The sequence below is a fragment of the Leucopleurus acutus genome, assembly GCF_964270905.1.
Source record: "Leucopleurus acutus genome assembly, chromosome: 12".
Classification (NCBI taxonomy): Eukaryota; Metazoa; Chordata; class Mammalia; order Artiodactyla; family Delphinidae; genus Leucopleurus; species Leucopleurus acutus.
In genome coordinates, this window is record NC_139154.1 from 66,890,998 (window position 1) to 66,914,203 (window position 23,206).

A 23,206-nucleotide genomic window follows, 5' to 3' on the forward strand; every position below is an offset into this window, starting at 1 on the left:
TTCTTTGAAACTTCCAGTCATTCAACAGGAGTCTCAGGAGCTTTAGAATCAAGGCTTAGTATTTTTCTTATCTTCATTTTTTTTTTTTTAACAACTCTCTACTACCAAGGGTATCCCAGATGTCAGGTACCATCCTCTGAAAGCCTGGTACCAGCTGTTGAGGTAACAAGCAAATCATGACCTACTGTCTATTGATAATGTGGTTTTGTATTTTTTCTTTCAGTCAGTTACAGTTAAAGAATCTTCATGAAGATTTGTCAAGTAGATTAGAGGAATCCTTATCAATCATCAATGAAAAAGTACCTTTTAATGATACAAGTAAGTATTATGTACAGTTTTCCATTATTTGCAACTCTGAACCTCTTTATGATAGCCAACTAATTAAAATAATTTGTAATCTATTTGGCAGAAAATCTCTTTGGCCTAACAGAGGGTTGCTTTCTTTTTGTCCTTTTGATCAGCTTTGGCCTTCATGTTTCATAGGGAGATTTTAATTTGTCACATAACTATTCTGAAGCTAGGCTTCTTGGAAAAAGCCCAAAGCCACATATTTTAATTGCATGTATTTAACATATCCCAAGGTGAAAACCAACCTTCACATAAAGTACCTGAATATTTGTACAAGAAAATTTGATCATGGTGGGCGGCAAGGTGGGAGAGGAGTAGCGGGATGGGTGGGAGGTGAATCTTCTTAGCCTGGTATCTCCTGCCCTTTGGACAATCCCCAGAGATAGTTAGGGAGTTGACTTGGGTAAGCCCTGCTTCCTGCTCATCCTGGGAATGGTCTGGTAATTTACACAGCCAAGAGCAACAAAAAGAAGTTAAAAAAAGAAAAATCAACTTACATATATAACAGATGCCAAATTTGTAACCTTTAGACAGGTATTAAATCTAAACCTTGAAGACAAAGAAAACAATTGTTTTGATCTGGAAACTTAAATTTAAATTAGTACACATTTCCTTTTTTACAATTATATCATTGAAATTAATTTTTGACTTCTTCTCAATTTTTCTTAGGGAAGACTTAAAAAAAGAGGGAAGAAAAGACACCAAAGAAAAATAGTAGTTTGCTCTAACACTGAAATCAGCATATGTCATTATTATATCAAAAACCTAAATTCATCTGAAAACAACACCTGTTACTGCTTTCTACATTAATGTAAATAGCACCAGCATACTTTGATCCACTAGGCTTAAAACCTTGGCATTTCATCTTCCTCTTATTCCTTAGTCATCAGGTTCTAATCATTTCCTTCTGAGTCTCTTTGGGTTTATCCTTTCCTTTCAAGTACTAGTTGTCACCCTATTTTAGGTTCTTACCATGTCACAAGTAGGTTACTACTTTTAGTTCCGAAATATTTAGAGATTATTTACTGAAAGTCTAAATGGGTAGGGAGCACAGGATATGCAAAAACGTATAAGACAAAACTCTCTACCTACCCTCAAGGAATTTATAGTCCAGTAGGGAAGAAATAAGGTAGAGAAATATCTAAAATATAAGCTAAGCTATTCCATGAAGAACCTCTTGGGGTTTCAGAGTAAGGATGATTACTACTGGTGGGGTTGTTTGGGGAAGCCTTTTGGAAGAAGTGTGCTTTGAGTTGGGCCAGGATGCAAAAGTAGGTTTTATTGGTAAGAGAGGTGAGGGAGAATGAGCCAGGGAATTGCATGGAGTGTGGTTATATAGGATAAAGGTGCTGTCAGGGCCTAACAGCAGTAATTAGTTAAGTATGACTGGAGGCCAGAGTGGGTGGGATGTGGAGGCCAATGATGGGTAAGTTCTGAAAGGGAGGGTGGGGCTGGATCCTCAAGTTCTGGGCAAAGGGCTTGGGGGGACTTAATTTGCAAGTCAGTAGGTTGTTGCAGAAGCTTTTGGAAATGTCTTGGTGAAATTTGTGCACTCACAAAGTTCATCTGGCAACAGAGTGCAGACTACCCTGGAATGGGAGAAGGGGGCTGATGCTGTTGTGATGATAGTCCTGGTGTGCTGTGATGGGGGCTGGAGCCTGAGTTGTCAGGGAGATGCAGGGAGGCAAGGGAGCAACAGGAGGCAGTGTGGTGGAATGATGTGGTGCAGCTGACAGAAATCAAAGAGGCAGACGGGGAGCAGGTTTATGGGAAAGATGTTGATGGTAACTTCGTTGTGGCTTAATATTCTAACAGATTGGTGTGCATCTCTTTACCTACTGATGTGTACATTTGTGAATAAAAGCCTAGATCAGGGGAGAGAAACTGATGCACCAACTGATTGACCCAACTGGGATGGATGAGCCCCCCTGTTGGGAGTGGTGGGAATGAGGGGTGCATAGTACAAAGAGGCCTGTGCAGAGTGCACTGCAGTGATCAGGAAGGGAAGGGGCTGAGCGGGAGAGAAGCTGGGAAATGGGGTGAGGATTTATTATTTCTCAGTTAAGCTCTTTTTTTGTAAATGTAAAATGACTTAATGAACAGCCATTTTTGTTTTGTAGAATATAGTCAGTATAATGCTCTGAACGTTCCAGTCCACAATAGGAGACATCAGGTAAAGATGAAGTTTTTATTTTCAGTGATGTGTGTGTCAAACTTTTCAGAAACACCAATTAGTTGTTTGGGCCTCTGTTTAGTGCACCAAACCATTGCGTTTAACTTTTACTTTCTTTCCTCATACATTCTTAAAAATTGTGAAACTCGCTGTTTTTTGAATTTGTAAATAATATAGATTTTTGCCGTCTCTTGTCCGATAACATTAGAACTGAATTGTGGGATGCACTGATTTTTAAGTCACACCTTTCTTTTAGGTTTTGCACTTAAACAGTCTAGGTTAAGTGGAGAGGTATATTTACCAAAGCTGGAGGCTTTCTATTATAATTTACTTAGATGGTAGTATTAAAATGTAAGTGGGAGCAAATGAATTTAAATTAAGGAATAATTATACTAGATTTCAAATGTTTCTCCAAAAGCAGACTTATTAAAGTTGTTTGGGAGTAATAACTTGATAGTTGACTTTAACTGTATCCTTTTCGTTTTAAAGCTGAAGATGCGGGATATCGCTGGGCAGGCCCTGGCTTTTGTTCAAGATCTCGTCAAGGGTCTTCTGAACTTTCACACCTATACAGAACAGAGGATTCAGATTTTTCCTGTTGATTCTGCCATTGACACCATATCTCCATTGAATCAGAAGGTACATTTAACTCAGGATACCTTTTGTTTGCCCTGAACAAACGTGGAGACTTGTTACTAATTATCAGACCACTTGTGTGCCTCTGCCAAATACTGTGGAGGACATGGGAAAAGCTACAAATCGTAGTCTTTACCCTTAAGGTAAAATATGGCAAACGTGGGGATTCTTAAGAAATGAAATAGTAAGGGAGTTGTTAAAGACCTTAGTGTGAGTGAGTGGTATGGGCAGTAAGTGATATCAGGGAGGGGAGATTGCTGTCAGTGGTAGTGTCTGGAAAGGTTCTTTGGTGATTTAACTGGACTTTGAAAAATGAGCATGATTTGCATGGGAGGAGTGAAGCGGGGTGGGTATTTTTTCACCGCAGGAGAGGGAAAGACATGAGCAAAACCATGGAGTAGGAAACCATAGGGAGTATGCACATAGTCACATATCACCACTTTTGCCATATTGTACTGGTAACACAGACTGGCCCTGACACAGTGTGTGAGGGTGGGTGTTACTCAGAGCCAAGAATAGCAGGAGGTGGGGATTATTGGGGCCATCTTGAAGGGAGGAAAGTGGGGGGCTTGTAATAGATGAACTCTAAGTGCCCCATACTGTGGTGTCTGAAGTGAGTCATGCCACTCTCTGCTTACCTGATTCTTCTCATCAGCTTTTTGTTGGTGTCTGTGTGTGCATCATGCAGTATTTCCAGGGTTTGAATAGTATTTATGTCCACAGATCCTGTTAGTATAGCAAAGGCTTAGATTCTGGAGTCATACTTCTGGGGTGGTAGCCCAGTTCTGCCACTTTCTATGTCCCCTTGGTCAGTTTATTTAACCTCTCTGTGCATCTTGAAAATGGAGGATTAAGTACCTACCCCACAGGTATGTATGTTTGAGGATTTAATGAGGTAATACACGTACAGTGCTAAGAACAGTGCTTGGCACATAGTAAGTACTCAGTAAAGGCTAGCTCTTACCATTGTCGTCATGCTGCCGTACTCATAGGAAGCCCTCAGCAGATGCTTGCTTTTCATCAGTTTTCATCTGACTCCACAAATCTTTTGAAGGTCATAAAAATTAAACTTTGGGCCTTTGAAATGCTCTTTAATATCACCGTGGGAAAAAGCTTTCAGATGACCTCAGTAAGGAAAATGGAACTGCAGCATTTTAATGTAGTTATATTTTCTTTTATACTTCCTATAATATAAAAACATTTTTTTCCACTGATTTTTTGTCCATTATTTTATTTTATTTACTTTTTATTTTATTTATTTATTTATTTGGTTGGTTGGTTTTGGGGGTTTTTTGGCCACACCGTCTGGCTTGCGGGATCTTAGTTCCTCAACTAGGGATTGAACCCGGACCCCAGCAGTGAAAGTGCTGAGTCTTAACTACTGGACCACTAGGGAATTCCCGCCATTGCTTTATTTTAGCTTGTTGCCATATTATGCCCACACAGCGAGAATCAAATATGTTAATCTTAATAGAAACATTTCATTACTTTGAAGAATTCCTATTTTTCTCAATATTTTACCCTTGGTGCTTTGGCCTCTGAAAGGCCCTATGTGATTTTCTACTAAGTCTGTATTACTGAAGATTCAGAAACCATTTGTTAAAAGATGACCAAAGCGTTTAGATTTGTTCATAGAATCATAAAGTAGACGTTTATACCTGAGCTTAGAGTTCAACTTATTTACAGCTCTAAAGATCGAAGCCCAGGGAGACTGAATTTCCCAGGGCCATATATCTGTGTAGTTTGCAGTGGGGCCAATTGAATCACCTATCTGCAAAATGAGACCTTACATTTCTATACTGAGAAAAAGAAATTTGAGCCATTATACAGTATTTAGAAAACTGAGATATTTCACAAGTGAAAAATTAACTTCTTGCTTCTCAGTTGTCTAAATGCCTGGGGAATCTTTTTCTGAATCTATTCTTCATACTGAATTAGTCCTTTGTAAATATTACAGTATCCATGACAGTTATAAAAGTTTTTATATTCTCATTTTGATGATAATTACATTCCTGGAATTTGTTAACCTTGAACATTGTATACAGTGAAAATAGGAAACTGTACTTAAAAGTCTTTTGCTTCTAAAAAATGAGTTAAATTAAATGAGTTATATAACACAAAAATCTGTCATACAGTTTTGATTATCAAACCTTTTTTTTTTTTTAACTGGGACCCCTATGAAGAAGCAGTTGTTTAGAGAAGAAGGCCTGTTGGTACTGTGTTGTAAATAGTATCCCCTCCCCATTTGCTTCATGCCTGGTCATTAATTATGTCATCCCTCTTCTAGTTCCTCATTTTGCAATGGAATGGGGACTTGGGAATAATATCTAGGATTTTAGAGGGGAGCTCTGTGTAAAAGCCTGATTTCCCAAAAAAAGTTTGCAAAAGAATTTAGGTTTAAAACTCAGCGAGTCCATTTACAAATGTTTTGCTATTCTTTATTTTCCAGTGATTTAACTCACAATTCTTTCCCTTCTATTTAGTTCTCACAGTATCTTCATGAAAATGCATCCTATGTCCGCCCTCTTGAGGAAGGAATGCTTCATTTATTTGAAAGTATTACTGAGGATACTGTGACTGTCCTGGTAATTTTCTTCTATGTTTTACTTCTGGAAATGGGAGCTCTTCTTTTTCAAATGACTCTATTAACCTTGAAATTTTTTCTTTTCCAGGAGACAACTGTGAAATTGAAAACTTTTTCAGAGCATTTAACCTCTTACATATGTTTTCTTAGGAAGATTCTTCCTTATCAGTTAAAAAGGTACTTACCCTCTGGGCCAGGGAGCTTGGGGAATTGCGAGGTATCATCTGAGCTGTGCTGGAGTTACTAAAGTAATAACCTGTGCTTCTTGTGATCTGCCTGACCTTTCTGCACCACAACCAATTTGGACTTTTGTGAAAAAGGAAAGTCATGGTTTGAGCAGCACAAACTTATATTTAAGAAAATTGAATTGTAGTTTGTCAGCTAGGGTTTTTTCAGTATTCTGTACTGAGATTACTACTATAACCACATAATGCAATATGAACCAGTATTTTTAATGATTGTGAATGACACATTTATTGAAGGAAATATTTCATTTTGGGGTATTTTTTATCCTTTTACTATAAACATCTAGGTGGGGGTTATAATAGTTAACCTCTACATTGCAATTTATAATCCTTAGGTTTCTTTGAAATAGTATATTGTTTTTATTATTGGTGATTTATTTAAGTTATAAAGTAAAAACTTTGTGTACATACTTCAGCCCTCATAGGATATGTCATTAAGTAGCCTTAAATGCTCCATCTTAAACATTTCTAGAAAGGCAAGAGAAAATAATTTATGTAATTGGAAATTTGAGAATACTCCTTGTACATTTTGATACTTTTGGTCTAAAACTACTAAGAGTCCTAATTCATCTAAATCTTTTCATCCTAAGATTTAGTCTTTAAAAAAAGTAATCAAAGAATAATACAATAATAATAATAATACATAGGAGAAATAAGAGCATATATGTAGTATAGTATATTGCAAAATAAGGTTTAGGAAATACGTAGATGAATAACTTACAGATGTTGAAAATATACAAGTAATTATAGTTTTTAAGTCCTTGTAAAACTAAAGTAGTAGGTTTTAGCTCTTCAATAATATGAAATTTTATTATTAAAAATTAATGTGTTAAGAGCCATCTTATTTCCATCTTACTTCCTAATTCTAACCTAACAAAGGCATTTCAGTAACTGAATTCTATGATTTGTGCACATGACAGAATTTTAGGAATCAGGGAATTATGACAAACTAATGAAACAAATGAACATTTTGAAACAAACAAACTAATGAAACAAACAGACAGTTTCATTCAGATCCTTAAATGTTTTAGTTCAGTATAATTAAAGTTTTTTTGAAAATTGACTCTGGAAGTTTAACACTAAATTGAATACACTTTATTGATTTGGCTTACGTTGAAAAGACTCTAAGAACCATTGCAAAACTTCTAATTGCCAAACATCTGCTCTTCTTATCATCCTGTGACTTCCCCTTCTCCAGGCTCCTATCCCATTCCTTACCTCAGGATGGCATATATAAGCCTCAGTTGCCCCACTTGCCCTTGAGTCTCAATGTCTTTGTGGACTCCACTACATATGTAATTAAATTTTTTTTTCTCCTATTAAAAAAAAAAAAAGAACCATTGCAAAAGTGGTATTTACTACTTGAAACAGTTAAGCATTGTTATTTTATCTTAATTTATTTTTTCACTATTACATTTTTAGAAACACTGGATAAGTCCTTTCTTGATTTAAGATTCCTATTCTTGGAATGTTCTGTTCCATATGCCTTCAGCCCTATGTTATCAGGTATTTATGTTTTTAGGCAATTTTTTGGTCATTGGTTTAAATACCACTTTAGTTGACAAGATGACATGTTCATTAGTAGTAAATGGGCTTAGTACCGAATGAAGCTGTTTGCTATAAATAAATAGAAGAGGCAAGGTCAAGGGAATGGATATGATTATCATTCTGTGCTAATAACTTTCGTAGCTTTGTGTAAAAAGCATTTTACTTGATTACTGCACATTTTAAATAAACACTCTTAAGAGTCAATATAGATTTTTTAACCTTATAATTAAGTTTTCCAAAGCACCATTTAAAATTGAAAATGGTAAAATGTATTTTATGAATGTTAAGCATTTATTTTTGTATTGAGCCTATAGATTGTTTTTTCCAATCTGTTTGACTTTTGAACCTACATACACTGAAAAAGGTTTCTCAATGATTTTCTCTCCTAGTTCCTGTGTAATTAATTCTCTTTAGGAATTCAGTCTATGAAATATTTTTCTCCTGAAAATATTTTGAAGGGAAACATGTTTTTGCTGCTCTCAGGATGGAAAGATAATGGGCACCTCCATTTTTTCTTCCATTTAGTCGTCTTTTGCTGCATTGGCGTTTGCAGCAAGCAGGTGTATGTATTATGGTATAAAAAATGGAACCTTGTAAATGAGATCAAATTCCTTTTTTGGTAAATTCTCTCTTTGGATATAGATGTTTGAGAATTTAGATGGTTTCTTATAGCTAGTTGAAAATCGTTCAGGATGCTCACTTTTATAAAATCTGCCCATTCTTAGTTTAGAAGAAGAATGTGAAGCTTCCCTTTGCACGTCTGCATTACGAGCCAGGAATCTAGAGCTGTCCCAGGACATGAAAAAGATGACAGCTGTGTTTGAGAAGCTGCAGACTTACATTGGTCTTCTCGCCTTGCCAAGTAAGCATGTTTGTTACTCATGGTTCAACTTGAAGAAATTAGAGTACAAGAAGCTTGAGAAGGGAGGTGGTTTGGCGTGTTGAAGTGAGAAGAGGGTCAGAAAAACTTGAATTCAAATCCTCCAGCTCCTTATACATTTAGGGTCTTGGGCAAATCACTTCTCTGCTTCTGTTTTCCCACTTATAAAACGGAGGTAAATGTGATTAAGTTAAATTGAGAATGTACAATATCAGGCATCGAAGACATACATTAAATATTAAATCTCTTGGGCTTCCCTGGTGGTGCAGTGGTTGAGAGTCTGCCTGCCGATGCAGGGGACACGGGTTCGTGCCCCGGTCTGGGAAGACCCCACATGCCACGGAGCGGCTGGGCCCGTGAGCCATGGCCGCTGAGCCTGCGCGTCCGGAGCCTGTGCTCCGCAACGGGAGAGGCCACAACAGTGAGAGGCCCGCGTACCGAAAGAAAAAAAAAAATTAAATCTCTTTCTCTCCTTCCTCTTTTTTAAATGGAGAGGGGCAAAGCGTACGAATTCGTAGCAACTTTCCAACGAGTAGCATAGGGGAAGGGAAGGTTAATAGTAAAAATGCTATTTTTAGAGGAACTGTATCATAACAAAGCCCCAAAATGTAAAGGTTGAAAGTCTTGGGGGAAAAAATGCTGTTTTAATTTGAAAAAAGTATTTTCAGGCCATTGAATGGACCTCAGTTTAAATGATGTTTGTAAGAAAACCATGATTTTTATAGTAGTGATTTGATTATTTGTTTTTTGTAACAGCTTAAATGTGATATAATTTACATACCATACAATTTACCCATTTAAAGTGTACTGTTCAGTAGTTTTTACTATAGTCACAGACATGTGCATCAACACTAGTCAGTTTTAGAATATTTTCATCACCTTAAGAAGAAACCCTGTATACTTTAGCTATCACCCTCTTATTCCCCTGTTCTGTCCCCGCCCAGTACCAAGCAACCATTAATCTACTTTCTGTCTATAGAATTGCCTGTTCTGAACATTTCATATAAATGGAATCATATAATCTGTGGTCCTTTGTGACTGCTTTCTTTCACTTGGCATAATATTTTCAAGATTCATCCAAGTTGTAGCATGTATAGGTATTTCATTCCTTTTTATTGCAGAATAATATTCCATTGGATGGATATATCACATTTTATTTATCTACCTATCAGTTGAAGGACATTTGGGTTGTTTCCACCTTTTGGCTATTGTGAATAATGATGCTATAGACATTTGTGAACAAGTTTTTTTTTTTTTTTTTTTTTTTTTGCGGTATGCGGGCCTCTCACTGTTGTGGCCTCTCCTGTTGCGGAGCACAGGCTCTGGACACGCAGGCTCAGCGGCCATGGCTCACAGGCCCAGCCGCTCCGTGGCATGTGGGGTCTTCCCGGACCGGGGCACGAACCCGTGTCCCCTGCATCGGCAGGCAGACTCTCAACCACTGCACCACCAGGGAAGCCCTATTTGTAGACTTTTTGATGATGACCATTATGACCAGTGTGAGGTGATAGCTCATTGTAGGTTTGATTTTCATTTCTCTAGCATCTTTTCATGTGCATCTTGGCCATCTGTGTGTCTTCTTTGGAGAAATGTCTGTTTTGGTCTTCTACCCACTTTTTTTTGGCCGTGCCATGCGGTTTGTGGGATCTTAGTTCCCCCATCAGTGGGTTGAATCTGCACCCTAGGCAGTGAAAGCACAGAGTCCTAACCACTGGGCTGCCAGGGAATTCCCTTTACCCATTTTTCTGATTGGGTTGTTTGTGTTTTTGATATTGAGCTGTAGGAGCAGTTTGTATATTTTGGAAATTAAGCCCTTGTTGGTTGCATCGTTTGCAAATATTTTCTCCCAGTCTGTAGGTTGTCTTCATTTTGTTTATGGTTTCCTTTTCTGTTCAAAAGCTTATAAATTTGATTAGGTCCCATTTGTTTATTTTTGCTTTTATTTCTTTTGCCTTGGGAGACTGATCTAAGAAAATATTGCTACAATGTATGTCAAAGAGTGTTTTGCCTGTGTTCTCCTTTAGGAGTTTTATGGTGTCATGTCTTATATTTAAGTCTTTAAGCCATTTTGAGTTTATTTTTGTGTGTGGTGTAAGGCAGTGTTCTAACTTCATTGATTTATATGTGGCTGTCCAGCTTTCCCATACCACTTGCTGAAAAGACTGTCTTTTCCCCTTTGTATATTATTGCCTCCTTTGTTGAAGATTAATGCGCTGTAGGTGTGTGGGTTTATTTCTGGGCTCTCTATTCTGTTCCATTGATTCATATGTCTGTTTTTGTGCAGTACCATGCTGTTTTGATTATGGTAGCTTTGTATTATTATCTGAAGTCTGGAAGGGTTATGCCTCTAGCTTTGTTCTTTTTCCTCGGGATCGCTTTGGCATTTCTGTATATTTTGTGGTTCCATATAAACTTTAGAATTATTCTAGTTTTGTGAAAAGTGTCATGGGTAATTTGATAGGGATTGCATTAAATCTGTAGATTCCTTTGGCTAGTATGGGCATTTTAACAATATTATTTCTTCCAGTCCAAGAGCATGAGATAACTTTCCGTTTTCTTGAATCATCTTTGATTTCCTTTATCAATGTTTAATAGTTCTCAGCGTATAAGTCTTTCACCACCTTGGTTAGGCTTATTCCTAGGTTTTTATTTTTTGATATGATTTTAAACAAAATTGTTTTTTACTTTCTCTTTCTGGTGTTTCATTGTTAGTGTAAAGAAATGTAACAGATTTCTCTATATTAATCTTATATCCTGCTACCTTACTGAATTCATTTATGAGTTCTAATAGTTTTGTGTGGAGTCTTTAGGGTTTTCTATATAGAGTATTATGTCATCTGCACATAATGACAATTTTACCTCTTCCCTTCCAATTTGGATATTTTTGTTTCTTTTTTTTGTCTGATTGCTGTGGCTAGGACTTGCAATACTATGTTGAATAGAAGTGATGAAAGTGGGCATCCTTGCCTTGTTCCAGAATTCAGCTTTTCATCACTTAATATTATGTTGGCTATGGGTTTGTCATAAATGACTTTTATTATGTTGAAATTTGTTACCTCTATACACACTTTGGTGGGAGTTTTTATCATGAATGGATGTTGAATTTTGTCAAATGCGTTTTCTGCATCTGTTGATATGATCATGTATTTCTTGTCTTTTCTTCTTTTCATGTGGTATATCGCATTGATTGATGTGCATATGTTGAACCATCCTTGTGACCCTGGAATGAATCCAGCTTGATTATGGTGTATGATCCTATTTATGTGTTCTTGGATTTGGTTTGCTAAACTTTTTTGACAATCTTTGCTTCTATATTCATCAAAGATATTGGCCTGTAATTTTCTTTTTTGGTAGTGTCTTTTTCTGGTTTTGGTATCAGTGTGATAGTGGCTTCATAGAATTACTTTGAGAGTGTTCTTTCCTCTTCAGTCTTTTGGAAGAGTTTGAGAAGGATAGGTGTAAGTTTTTCTTTGTACGTTTGGTAGAATTCCCCAATGAAGCTATCAGGTCCAGGACTTTTGTTTGCAGGGAGGTTTTTTTTTTTAATTACAGATTGTATTTTACTTCTAGTGATCAGTCTGTTCAGATTATCTGTTCCTTCTTGATTCCTTTTTGGCAGTCTGTATGTTTCTAGAAACTTGTCCATTTCTTCTAGGTTGTTAATTTTTTTTTGGCATATAACTGTTCATAATAATTTCTTAAGATTTTTTTATATTTCTGCAGTATTGGTTGTTATTTCTCCTCTTTCATTTCTTATTTTGTTTATTTGGTCCCTCTCTATTTTCTTCTTGGTGAGCCTGGTCAGTGGTTTGTTGATTTTGTTTATCCTTTCAAAAAAACAGCTCTTGGTTTTATTGATTTTTTTCTGTTGTTTTTAAAATCTCTATTTTATTTATTTACTCTCTGATCTTTATTATTTCCTTCCTTCTGCTGACTTCAGATTTTGTTTGTTCTTTTTCTGATTGTTTCAGGTGGTAGTTTAGGTTTATTTGAGATAGGCCTGTATCACTATGAACTTCCCTCTTAGGATTGCTTTTGCTGCATCCCATAGGTTTTGTATGGTTGTGTTTTCATTGTCATTTGTCTCAAGGTATTTTTTAATTTCCTCTTTGACTTCATTGTTGACCTATTTGTTTTTTAGTAGCATGTTGTTTAGTCACCATATAACCATTTTTTTCTCATTTATCTTTCTGTGGTTGATTTCTTGTTTCATGCCCTTGTGGTCAGAAAAGGTGCTTGAAATAATTTTTGTCCTTTTAAGTTTGTTGAGGCTTGTTTTGGGTCTTAGTTTGTGGTCTATGCTGGAGAACATCCCATGTGCCCTTGGAAAAAGAATGTGTATTCTATTTTTTTTTTTTTATGTAGTGTCCTGTAGATATCAATTAAGTCTAACTGTTCTATTGTGTGTCTAGGTGTCAGTCTACCTTATATCTCCAATGAATCCTCCGAATTACCTTCAGCACAAGTGCCATTATTTTTGAGAACATCCCTAGGCTTGAACTTCTTCTCCACAGTCTGTTGTGAATTAAGTCAATTCCTTTGGGAAGAGATTCAGAGCTTTCTGTTTTAAGAACTGTTTCTCCCTTGGGTTAAATCTCTGAGCCATGGTTCTGTGCAGGGGATGATGACAGTGATGCACTTCTCTCAGAGTGACACCCCTGCATTACTCCATGGAGAGGTAGGGCAGCAGCCGCTGGTCTCCTCAGCTTGCCTCTTTCAGCATGGAACTCCTGTTAATGAGCTGGGGCCAGGATGATCAGGGCCACAGATTCTCAGCAGCACCATGCCCACGTAGAGCCTCCATCCCACAAGTCAGGGCTGGGTAAAAGAAGAGAGCCCCCCACCTCTGAGTCATATTTACCTAGAACTTAGCCTCAGCAACAGGTAGCTGAGAGCGAGATAAGCAATGCAGCCCTCCAGCTGAGCTAGGGGAGAGGGAGCCTTGTGTTCTTGGCTGCACCCTTGGGACTGGGATTTCTAGCTCACTGACTGGTGAGGGGACCGAGTGGGTTTTGGTTCACATACCACAGATTCTTGCTTTTGTTACTGAGTTAATACAGATTTTCTTGATTAAATGTTTCTTTACTTGCTGTATGCCCTTAGGATAATTTCCAGAGTTTAAAGTGGTTATTTTTAAATCATTTTCACCAGTTGTGCTGGTGAGTGGGTATGTGGAGCTTGCTTATGCTGTCATGCCAGAATTGGAACTGTGATGTTTGAATAATAGTGTTTTTAGTGATGTTCAGCAAACAATAATATGTAGGGAAAGCACAAAATGAGAAATGTGTTCTGTAGGAACAAGGTGAAATTCACAAAGGCTTTCATTTCAAAAAGAATCATGAAAGACATAATCCTGCTTAGCAATTTAATTTTGATTCTTGTAACCATTAATATCTGTGGACATGGGGGATGCAAATCAGTTTAGATCCCTGTAATTATCACCATTCTATCTGAATGTGTCTACAATGATTTTAAGAGCCATTATTTTCAACATATCACAATCAGTATTCACTCTCTCTCTTCCCAAAAGTAGAGGGGAGATGGTGGGCTGTCAGTTTTTCAGGTGAATTCTTCTGGGAAAATGCTTAGGCTTGTGATCTTGGTTTCCTAGGTACGGAGCCAGATGGACTCCTTCGGACAAACTACAGTTCTGTCTTAACAAATGTTGGTGCTGCTCTGCATGGATTTCATGATGTCATGAAAGGTGAGGCTTGGAAAAGAACATAAATAAGCTTTGTCCCATTTTCTCAGATCTGCCTGAATGAGATTTAAGCAAATACTGCCAAGGCTCATAGACCCCACATAAAGGTTTAGTAGCATTTGACTTAACGTTGAAGTGCACAGCTTACTGCCTTCTGCTTTTCCCATCTGCTTCTTTCCTGAAGGTAAACAAAGTGCTGAAGAGAAACCCTTGTGCCCGGAACTTTAGCCAAAAATACATTACACTGACTTAAGGCAGGTGTATGAATTTTATCAAGCCAGACATGCTATTCAGAGGCATTTAGCAAAATACTGCACTTGTTAGAGCCCAAACGTGAAGGAACTGAGGAAATTAAGGTTTAAAGATCCCAGAAAGAATGCACTGGTTTTCTACATAGCCTCCTGTGTGTTTCTGTGTTTAGAGTACCCATTATAAGTCCTGTTTTGTTCAGGAGAGCCTTAAGGAATGAAGGTCTGTCTTCAAGCTTTGGTCAGTTTTTAGTTGCTATGTGCTTCTAAGAATATGCTTGTCGACGGTCATTTCATTTGCTTCCTAGCATGTGATTCTGAGTCCTGCTTTTTTAATCTATATTTCTGCATGGCTTCTAGGTTTTTTTCCTCTGTTCTTTTCCGTTTGAAGACTGTTGGAGTAGGGGGAGGAGAGGAGGGCAGGAGCAATTATTAAGGACTATTGGAAATAGTCCAGGTGCCTAGGTTTTTCACTGAGGTGTTTAGTGTGCAGTTAGTGACCAATTGCTGGTTTCAGAGAAAATACTTTTTAAAAACTTAAAACTTTGTTGGATGGCATGTATAAGATGGCTATATTTGGGGCCTTTCTATAGGTTGGCACATAACCACATAATAACCTATGTTACTGGGAATCATTCTTAGTTTCAGTGGAATTACCCAGTACTACCTTACCATTCAGTCTGGAAAATGGTCCTTCCTGTGGCTTGTCTTCAATTATAAGGAACTTTAAAAGTCACTGTACTTCTGGAGCTAACACTGGTTGCATAGACAGTCTTGGTGGCAGGTGACAAGAGGCAGCCCCAACCCTGCAGAACCTAGTCTGGTCCATAGAAAACCCAAGGGACTGGTACCTTTTTCCTGTGCAGCTTTTGGTTTGGGGAGCTCAGACTTACCCATAGTCCTCTATTCCAGAACTTTACGTAACGTAGAACTAGGCCATTGAAACCACAAGTAGCTCTGTGGCTACACGTTTTTTGGTTTTGTTTCCTAAGTTTTCCTATGCTAATGTTACTATTTGTTCCTGCTAGTGTTTTCTCTAGAATTTTGATAAAAGAGAGGCTAGAGCAATGGAGGGTAGCTGTCCATTGAGGATCTTAAAGCTTCATTTACATTTCAGAAAATCTTGATTTTATTTATATTTCTATAAATAATAATGTACTTCTGAGTTTTCTAAAAATGCTTTTGTTCATGTATGACATAAGATGCCAAGTGATCCAAATCAAAGAATGTTACTATTATTATTTGCTATGAGCTGGTGGAGATTATCAGAGGAGGATCAGAGGCTCCCTTAGCCCCCTTTGGGCCTCTGCTTGTTTCTGTCCTTGACAGTGAACATAATATAAAGAGAGAAGACTGGGAAACATGAAGGATGGTTGGCAAGCAGATTATGGCCTCTTGTTGCTAGTTTTACAGTTCAAACCTGTCTTCTTACGCAGTTGGAAGACTGTTGTGTATCTCTCATGAAAACTCAGAGTGAGCATTAACTTGCATTACCAGAATATACTTTGTTTTTAAGAGAAATTTTATTTCAAATCTTTTCCCTTGATGCTTTGCCCTTAATTGCTTGGTCCAAGTTGGAAAGAAGGAAGGAAGGAAGGCAATCAAGAAGGCAGGCTGGGGTTTCCCTGGTGGCACAGTGGTTAAGAATCCGCCTGCCAATGCAGGAGACACAGGTTCCGCCTGCCAATGCAGGAGACACAGGTTCGAGCCCTGGTCTGGGAAGATCCCACATGCCGTGGAGCAACTAAGCCTGTGCGCCACAACTACTGAGCTTGTGCTCTAGAGCCCGCAAGCCACAACTACTGAAGCCCGTGTGCCCTAGCGCCTGTGCTTTGCAACAAGAGAAGCCACCAGAAGGAGAAGCCCGCGCACTGCAACGAAGAGTAGCCCCCGCTCGCCGCAACTAGAAAAAGCCCGCGTGCAGCAATGAAGACCCAACGCAGCCAAAGATAAATTAAATAAACAAATAAATAAAGTTATAAAAAAAAAAGAAGGTAGGCTGGTCTTAGTATAAAGAGAGATTTATAAAAATGTGTTTCCTACAAGGAATTAAAATGGAAGTGAATTAATCTTTTAACAAGTGGCATTCTAAGTGAGAATTGTTTGAACTTTGGTCTCAAGCCTAAAGCAGGTAGACTCATAGGAAACATAAAAGAAAATAAATCTGTTGTCTAGGTCACATGATTTCCTTGTACCTTTTGGAGTTAAACTTTAATGTCGAGGAACACCCTAAATAATGAAAATATTTGGACTCGATAAAGAGTAAACAGTTGGATTGGGAGAATTATTATAGTCAAACTACAGTAGCTCTGATCCACTAGATGCCATGGGAGGATTCTTAGTATTGTACATCTTTTATAAGTATTTCAATCACCTACACCAATCAACCAAGATTGCCTACCAACCCAGTTGTATTATAGCATTGTATACAGACAGTAAAATATTGAATAAAACTTTCTGTGGTGTATAGAAAGAAAATGTCTACTCTAGGGGCTAGCAAGTTCGGTATACAAAAAAATGTTCAGTGTTCCAATTGAATTTTCATTCACTTGGATATCTTATGAATATATAGAGGATAATCATTTATTTTTAAGAAATATTAAACATAATAGTAATTACCAATTAGTTGGTTCCTTCACTGTGATAACTACCATAGTAGTGTAGGGTGTTAACAATAGTGAAAACTGGCTAAGGGTATCCAGAAACTCTGTAATTTTTCTGTAAATCTAAGACTATCTTAAAAGTTTGTGTAAAAGTTTATATATATGTGGGTATAATACAATATATATAAGTAATGCAATTTCCTAGTTTTAAATTTCAGTAAAAGTAATCTTATTCATAAAACAGTAATTTTGTTAAAAATCATTATCATACTAGGTTAAATCTCAGATACCCTTTCTTTTTGAATAGTCTTATTCCCTTTTAATTATCTATAGTCTAAAATCAACAAAATTTCTTGATTCTGAATAAATGAAATTCTTTGTATACACACCTGCTATAAAAGTTAGTTTCCACGTTTTGTGATTTATTTTTTGCTTTGTTGGTAATGATAATTAATGCTGTTGTAACTGAAGTACTGTAAAATATTCAAAGGAGGCTGTATCATAAACACCTTTTTATTTCAAAATACAATTGCCCTTCCTTGAAAATCAATGTTGTCTTGGTAATTCTCCCATTTTCCCTTATTTCCAGGATGAAATTACTTTATTTCTCAGAGACCCAGAAAACCCCAAGTTTAGCTGTTTGGCTAGTTTCACCTACTGCTGTTTCTGTCAACACATTTATATCTAAGCCTCTCTTCTATGCTTCCATAACCACAGGCCTTTGTTATAGCTTTCTTGTACTAGAGGCAATAGAACGTGAAGCCAGGTGCTAGAGTATCCAATCCTTATTTGGCCATGCAGACCTTTCTTATTGTTGAAGTATGTACTGGCAAACCAGCTAAGATCCAATAAGGATTGTGGGACATGGTGCCTGTGTTGGCTGTTCTTTTCCAGCCTCATGGTTTGTTTGTATAAGCACAATGTAAACTCTCATTTATGCCTGCTGGGCTATCAAAACAAGGTTTTTAGCTGGTAAATATTGCTCAGGGTCCTTTACCTGGTGCTAGAATAAGGGCTTAACACTCAAATGAAGGAGAATGAGACCCACCTGCTGGGGGCGTAATAGAGACACCAGGATGGTGTTAAGAGACCCTCACTACTCTCTATTCTTTCCATGTGAACTTGAGGCCTAATTGATATTCAGCACAATCCTCATATTTGGGACCATTTTTTGTCAGATTTGTCTTGTAAATTTGTAAGAGTAGATATAAGAAGTTAACGGGCTGGTTATCTGTATACAACTTGTATATAGATAGTAATGAGTTTTCATTTGATTGGGTTTATAGATATTTCCAAACATTATAGTCAAAAGGCTACAATAGAGCATGAACTTCCAACAGCAACACAGAAGCTCATAACAACTAATGATTGCATCCTGTCATCAGTAGTGGCATTGACAAATGGAGCAGGAAAGGTAATTTTTCTCTGGTTTATACTGACATTAAATTCAACTCTTAAATGTGCTCCTTTTTTTTTTTTTGAGTGACCTAGTAGGAAAATTGATCTGTGTAAGGATTTTTGATTACCAGGCTTTTTTGTAAAATAAAGTTGTCTCCCTTTTCCTCCTTCCTACCTAATATTTGAAACAATATGGTAGTTACTGTTAAGCATTTGTGATGAGGAAGTGGGTCAGGCACTTCTGACATTTTAATGAGATATTTGATGATTGAAAGATTCCAGGTGGTCTCACTATAGATCCTTGTGTGTATTAAAGGTCTGCTATACAGAAATTGGGATATAGGAAAAAAAAAAGAATTATAAGACCTTTGTTAATATTTTGTTTTTTCCCCCTCCAAGTTTTTTGTTTGTTTTTTGGCAACACTTGTGATAATGCTACTTCTGTGGTTTTTGTACCCTAACTAGTAGTTTTAAGATGACTTCAACATGTGTCTTCTCATTGAATTCTTAATATTAGATAATGATCATTTGGATTAGTAAGTACTTAATTGTTATTATAAACTGACCAGAGCGCAGTTTCTTTAAAAATTGTTCTGTCTTGGATAACTGGTTTCAGCAGGTCACATTCTAAGAGCACATGTTCATGTGGCTGTCATCAAAGCCTTTAGTGACTAAGATTTCTCTGAGAACTACCCATACATATAAAACCAAAAGTACTGTATTCAGGACTATCTTAGCCCATTTATTTCAGCAGACTCAACGTAATTTCTCAAGAAAGTGCTAATCTCTATCTGTGTTATATACCTTTATTTTTCTGACAGGTTGACCTTAGTAGGAGCACACTTTTTTCAAGTGTTTTAAGTTAATCAGAAATGATCATAGGTTATGGTAGGTATTCAGTGTCACCTTTCCCAAAGTCAGGCCAGTCTTCCTGACAGTCTGCTAAGTTTGGGGCTGTAATTAAAAGGTGCTGCCTTTCGGATCTGTCAGCTCGCAGGTGAGTGCCTACAGGATTCCTTAGCCAGAAGACCATCCCCACTGCCTCCTCTTTAGTGCTTTCACCCACAGGCATTCTGGAAACTTTCTGAGGATGATTCTGACTTTGATTCAATTGTGAGCAATTTCTGGAAAAAGAGAATGTTGACATTTTACAAGAGTCTCTGCATTTGTCACTTTTTTAGGAGAGCTCTGGAATATTAAATACCTATATACTTCATAGCTTATTTTACATTTGCTTTGCCTGAAACCTTAAGAGTTGTCTCAAGGAAAGGTACTTGACCTTCACTCTGAAATTTTTATAAATGGTTTTTAGCTAAAGTAAGTATCTGAACTAAGTATTAGTTGGTGGCAGCTTAATACTTAGCTAATGTGATTTGATTAAACTAAATTTTATCATTTGTAATTTTTAAAAAACCCACTAGGAAAGTATAACATATGCATGTTAAAGAACATTTGGGAAATGTAGAAATATTAGAGAGAGGAAAGAAAGTTAAACCTCACCGTATACTACCATGACTAAAATGCAAACACTGTACTATCTATGTCATACACGAGGAATGTACAGCTCAAGATTTTTAGAGTTTTCATTTTCTTGAATACTACCTAACATAGAATTTCGTTTGACACAGTAAAATATTGATGAAAAAGATAATCTTTTAGACCATTAGTGAGTGATTGCTTACTTTTTGAACAGTTTTTGCCAAGGTAAAGTACTCTTGTTTCACAAGTTACTTTTTCTTATTTATTGAAATAGAGTACTCTTTAATGTATCGAAGACTTTAATTTTTCTGGCTAATAACTTTCTTAGACATTTTTATTTATATCACCATTTCATATAGCACTGTAGATTCAGAATCATGGCTCAGCACAATTACAGTCATGGATCTTTGTTGTTGCTTACATAGATTAAGCAAATGTTAAATCTGTAAATGACAAAGGTCTGCTGAATTTTCAGTCTTTTTCTTTCCTGTTATATTTGTAATGCACAGATTGAGATTTACAGAATGAAATTTAAGTAGAGATCATATATTCAATATGCTTGTGTCATGTCTTGTGTTGGAATATGAAACATTCAAAGTTAAAATGCAAACGGAATGTATAAACCCAAACGTATATATTTTGAGAGCAGGGGCAGACTTAGTAAGGTAAACAGCTCATAAACATTGTCTACAGAATAAATCAGAATCAGCCTTGGTTTTCAGAAACAATAGAATTTGTCTAGATTAAGACATGTCACAAGTCTGGTCTCAAAATTTATACTGTATTGTGTTTATTATAAATCATTCCCTATGTATTCTTTTCAAATAAATGTGAGCTTTTGAGCATGTGTTGAAATTTCATTTCCATTCTGAGTATCCTTAACTTTGATCTGAAAACTATTAGATATATATTTTAGATATATTATTGGAAAATAAAATTTATCTTCTTGTCACACTTGGTTTAGATTGCATCTTTCTTCAGCAACAACGTGGACTACTTCGTTGCTTCCCTGAGCTACGGGCCTACGACAGCGAGTGGATTCATCAGTCCTCTCTCAGCTGAATGCATGCTGCAATACAAGAAAAAAGCTGCTGCCTATATGAAGGCTTTGAGAAAGGTTTGTGAGCTGCTGTTAACATTTAAATCAGAGGGAAAATCTGGAAAAATTCCAGAGAATGGCAGTTGTTTTCCCACAGTTCATATTGTTTAGGTTTTATACAATTTTGAGGGACAGGTGGTTGGTGGGTGTTGTGAGGTGGGCGGGGGTCTTTGGAGAGGAGGATGGGACAGAGACCTGAATCTCATTTCCTAGGCCGTATTAGACTTAACGTTTCCAGTGGCTGGTAGAGTGTTTAGGGTGAGACAGCCAGGCAGCCATTAAGTGTCAAACTTGAGAAAATCTTAAACTTGTAGAAATAAAAAAAATTGAAATACATTTATAATTTTTTTCTCAATATAATAAGAATACATGATCATTGCAAAAAGAAATCAGAAGAAACAGCAGTACATGAAGAAGAAAGTCCCACAACCCAAAGGTAGCTCCTCTTAACCATAAAATTTTAATGTGTATACATGCATGCACGCACACACACATTATAAAAAGCAATGTATCTGGATACATAGACTGTTTTAGAATCTGTTTTTTTCCTCTTTAATGCATTGTGGATATCTTTATATAACAAAAATATATATCTATAAGTATAAATTGCTATCATTTTAATGCATCTAGTATTTCATCTATAGTATTTCATTCTATAAATGTGTGATAATTTAATTAAGCCATCCATTGCTAGTGGATTTTTAGGTTGCTTCCTGTTTTTCACTGTTATATGCAATACTACAGGGGATATTCTTGCACATGCAACTTTGTGTATTTACCTTTCTCTCTTTATTTCTTTCTAACTTTTAGTTACACAATGCATAAATACATTCTTATATTACATGAGAACATTATAGGTAAATTACAATCCCTAATTCCAGTTCCTCTCCAGAGGTAACTATAGTTATCAGTTTGGTGTGTAACCTTCCAGACTCTTGGAGCATTTGTACTCATCTCCGTAAACTTTGAACTATATGCAAAATATGAAGAATATAAAGACTTCTCTAATTTTTTTTTAACTAAAATGCATATTTCATTGTGTAGCTTCCTTTTTTCATTTAAAATATGTTTTAGAGACCTGTCTGTATCAATAGATATAATGGCTACTTTATTCATTTTAAACACAGCATTGAAATCTATGATATAGGTATTCCGTGGTTCATTTAGGTAGTCTCTTTTTGGTGGGCATTTAGGTTGATTCCAGTTTTTCACTGTTAGAATTATACTGCAATGGATAGCTTTGTAAATGCCGCCTTGGGCATATGTGTGGATTACTGAGAGGTGGAATGTTCTGGATAATGTGGTTTTAAGTTTTAATATTTACTGCCAGATTACCCGTAAGAGTGGTTGTACACTCCTAGAAACGTATAAGGCTACCTAATTGTTTTAATTATATCTTTATGATTAATTCCTAAAAATGGAATTGCTCATTCAAAGTCTGTGAATGTTTCAAAGGTTACCTTTTTATAGTTCACCAGCAATAGAAGTTTAAATTTAACCCGTAAATTTAATTTGTCAATCTTAGAAACAAGAAGTTCCGTGTTATTGTTCTAATTTTCATTTCTTTGCTTGTTATTGAAATAGAACATCCTTTCATAAATTTACTGTTTATATTATTTCAATTTCCTGTTCAAGTTGTTTACCTGTTTTTAAATAAATGTTCCTAATTGGGGTTGAAGGAGCTCTATGTTAAGGATTTTAGTCCTTTGTTTATGTTGGAAATATTTTTCCTCAGTTTGCTGTAATAATTTTTCAAAATTTAGAAGTTTTAATTTTTATATCATCAAACCAGGCTTTTTCTTTACGGTGGTGATTCTCAGGTGACTCTTGGAAAGTCAGTTCACCTATATTTTCTTCCAGTATTTTTGTGGTCTAAACTTTTTAGATTGAAATCTTCAGCCCATCTTGAATTTATTTATTCTGATATAGGTATGAAATTGGGGTCTAAATAGTTATTTTTCTAAATTATTAACTGATTGTCCTTGCATGACTTATCCTTTCTGCATTGACTTAAAAATGCAACATTTGTCACATAATACATTTTTGTATGTGCTTTTGTCTGTTTCTAGATTTTCTTTGCCATTCCTTCATCTGTCTATTTTGGTGCAAGTCTTATGGTTTTAGATAGTGTCTCTTATAACTGGTATGACATGTTCCCCTTCATTCTTTTTCTTTTCTTTTCTTTTTAAAGTTCTTTTTTTATGTGTATTAAAGGAACTAGTCTATGTGGACATACATCTGAATTTTATTATCAAACCTCATTT

The 23,206-nt window shown here is 36.4% G+C and overlaps 1 protein-coding gene across 2 annotated transcripts in view; it reads left to right on the forward strand.

Moving 5' to 3' along the window:
- PPP1R21 (protein phosphatase 1 regulatory subunit 21) overlaps window positions 1–23,206 on the forward strand; it is a 56,045-nt gene that overhangs the window by 16,371 nt on the left and 16,468 nt on the right. For both annotated transcript variants that reach the window (XM_082851373.1, XM_082851374.1), the window contains 9 exons: window positions 224–318; window positions 2,469–2,521; window positions 3,011–3,160; window positions 5,641–5,742; window positions 5,830–5,918; window positions 8,260–8,396; window positions 14,026–14,118; window positions 18,253–18,380; window positions 20,808–20,960. In XM_082851373.1, coding sequence (XP_082707499.1) covers window positions 224–318; window positions 2,469–2,521; window positions 3,011–3,160; window positions 5,641–5,742; window positions 5,830–5,918; window positions 8,260–8,396; window positions 14,026–14,118; window positions 18,253–18,380; window positions 20,808–20,960 — 1,000 coding nt within the window. The remainder of the gene's footprint in view (window positions 1–223; window positions 319–2,468; window positions 2,522–3,010; window positions 3,161–5,640; window positions 5,743–5,829; window positions 5,919–8,259; window positions 8,397–14,025; window positions 14,119–18,252; window positions 18,381–20,807; window positions 20,961–23,206) is intronic.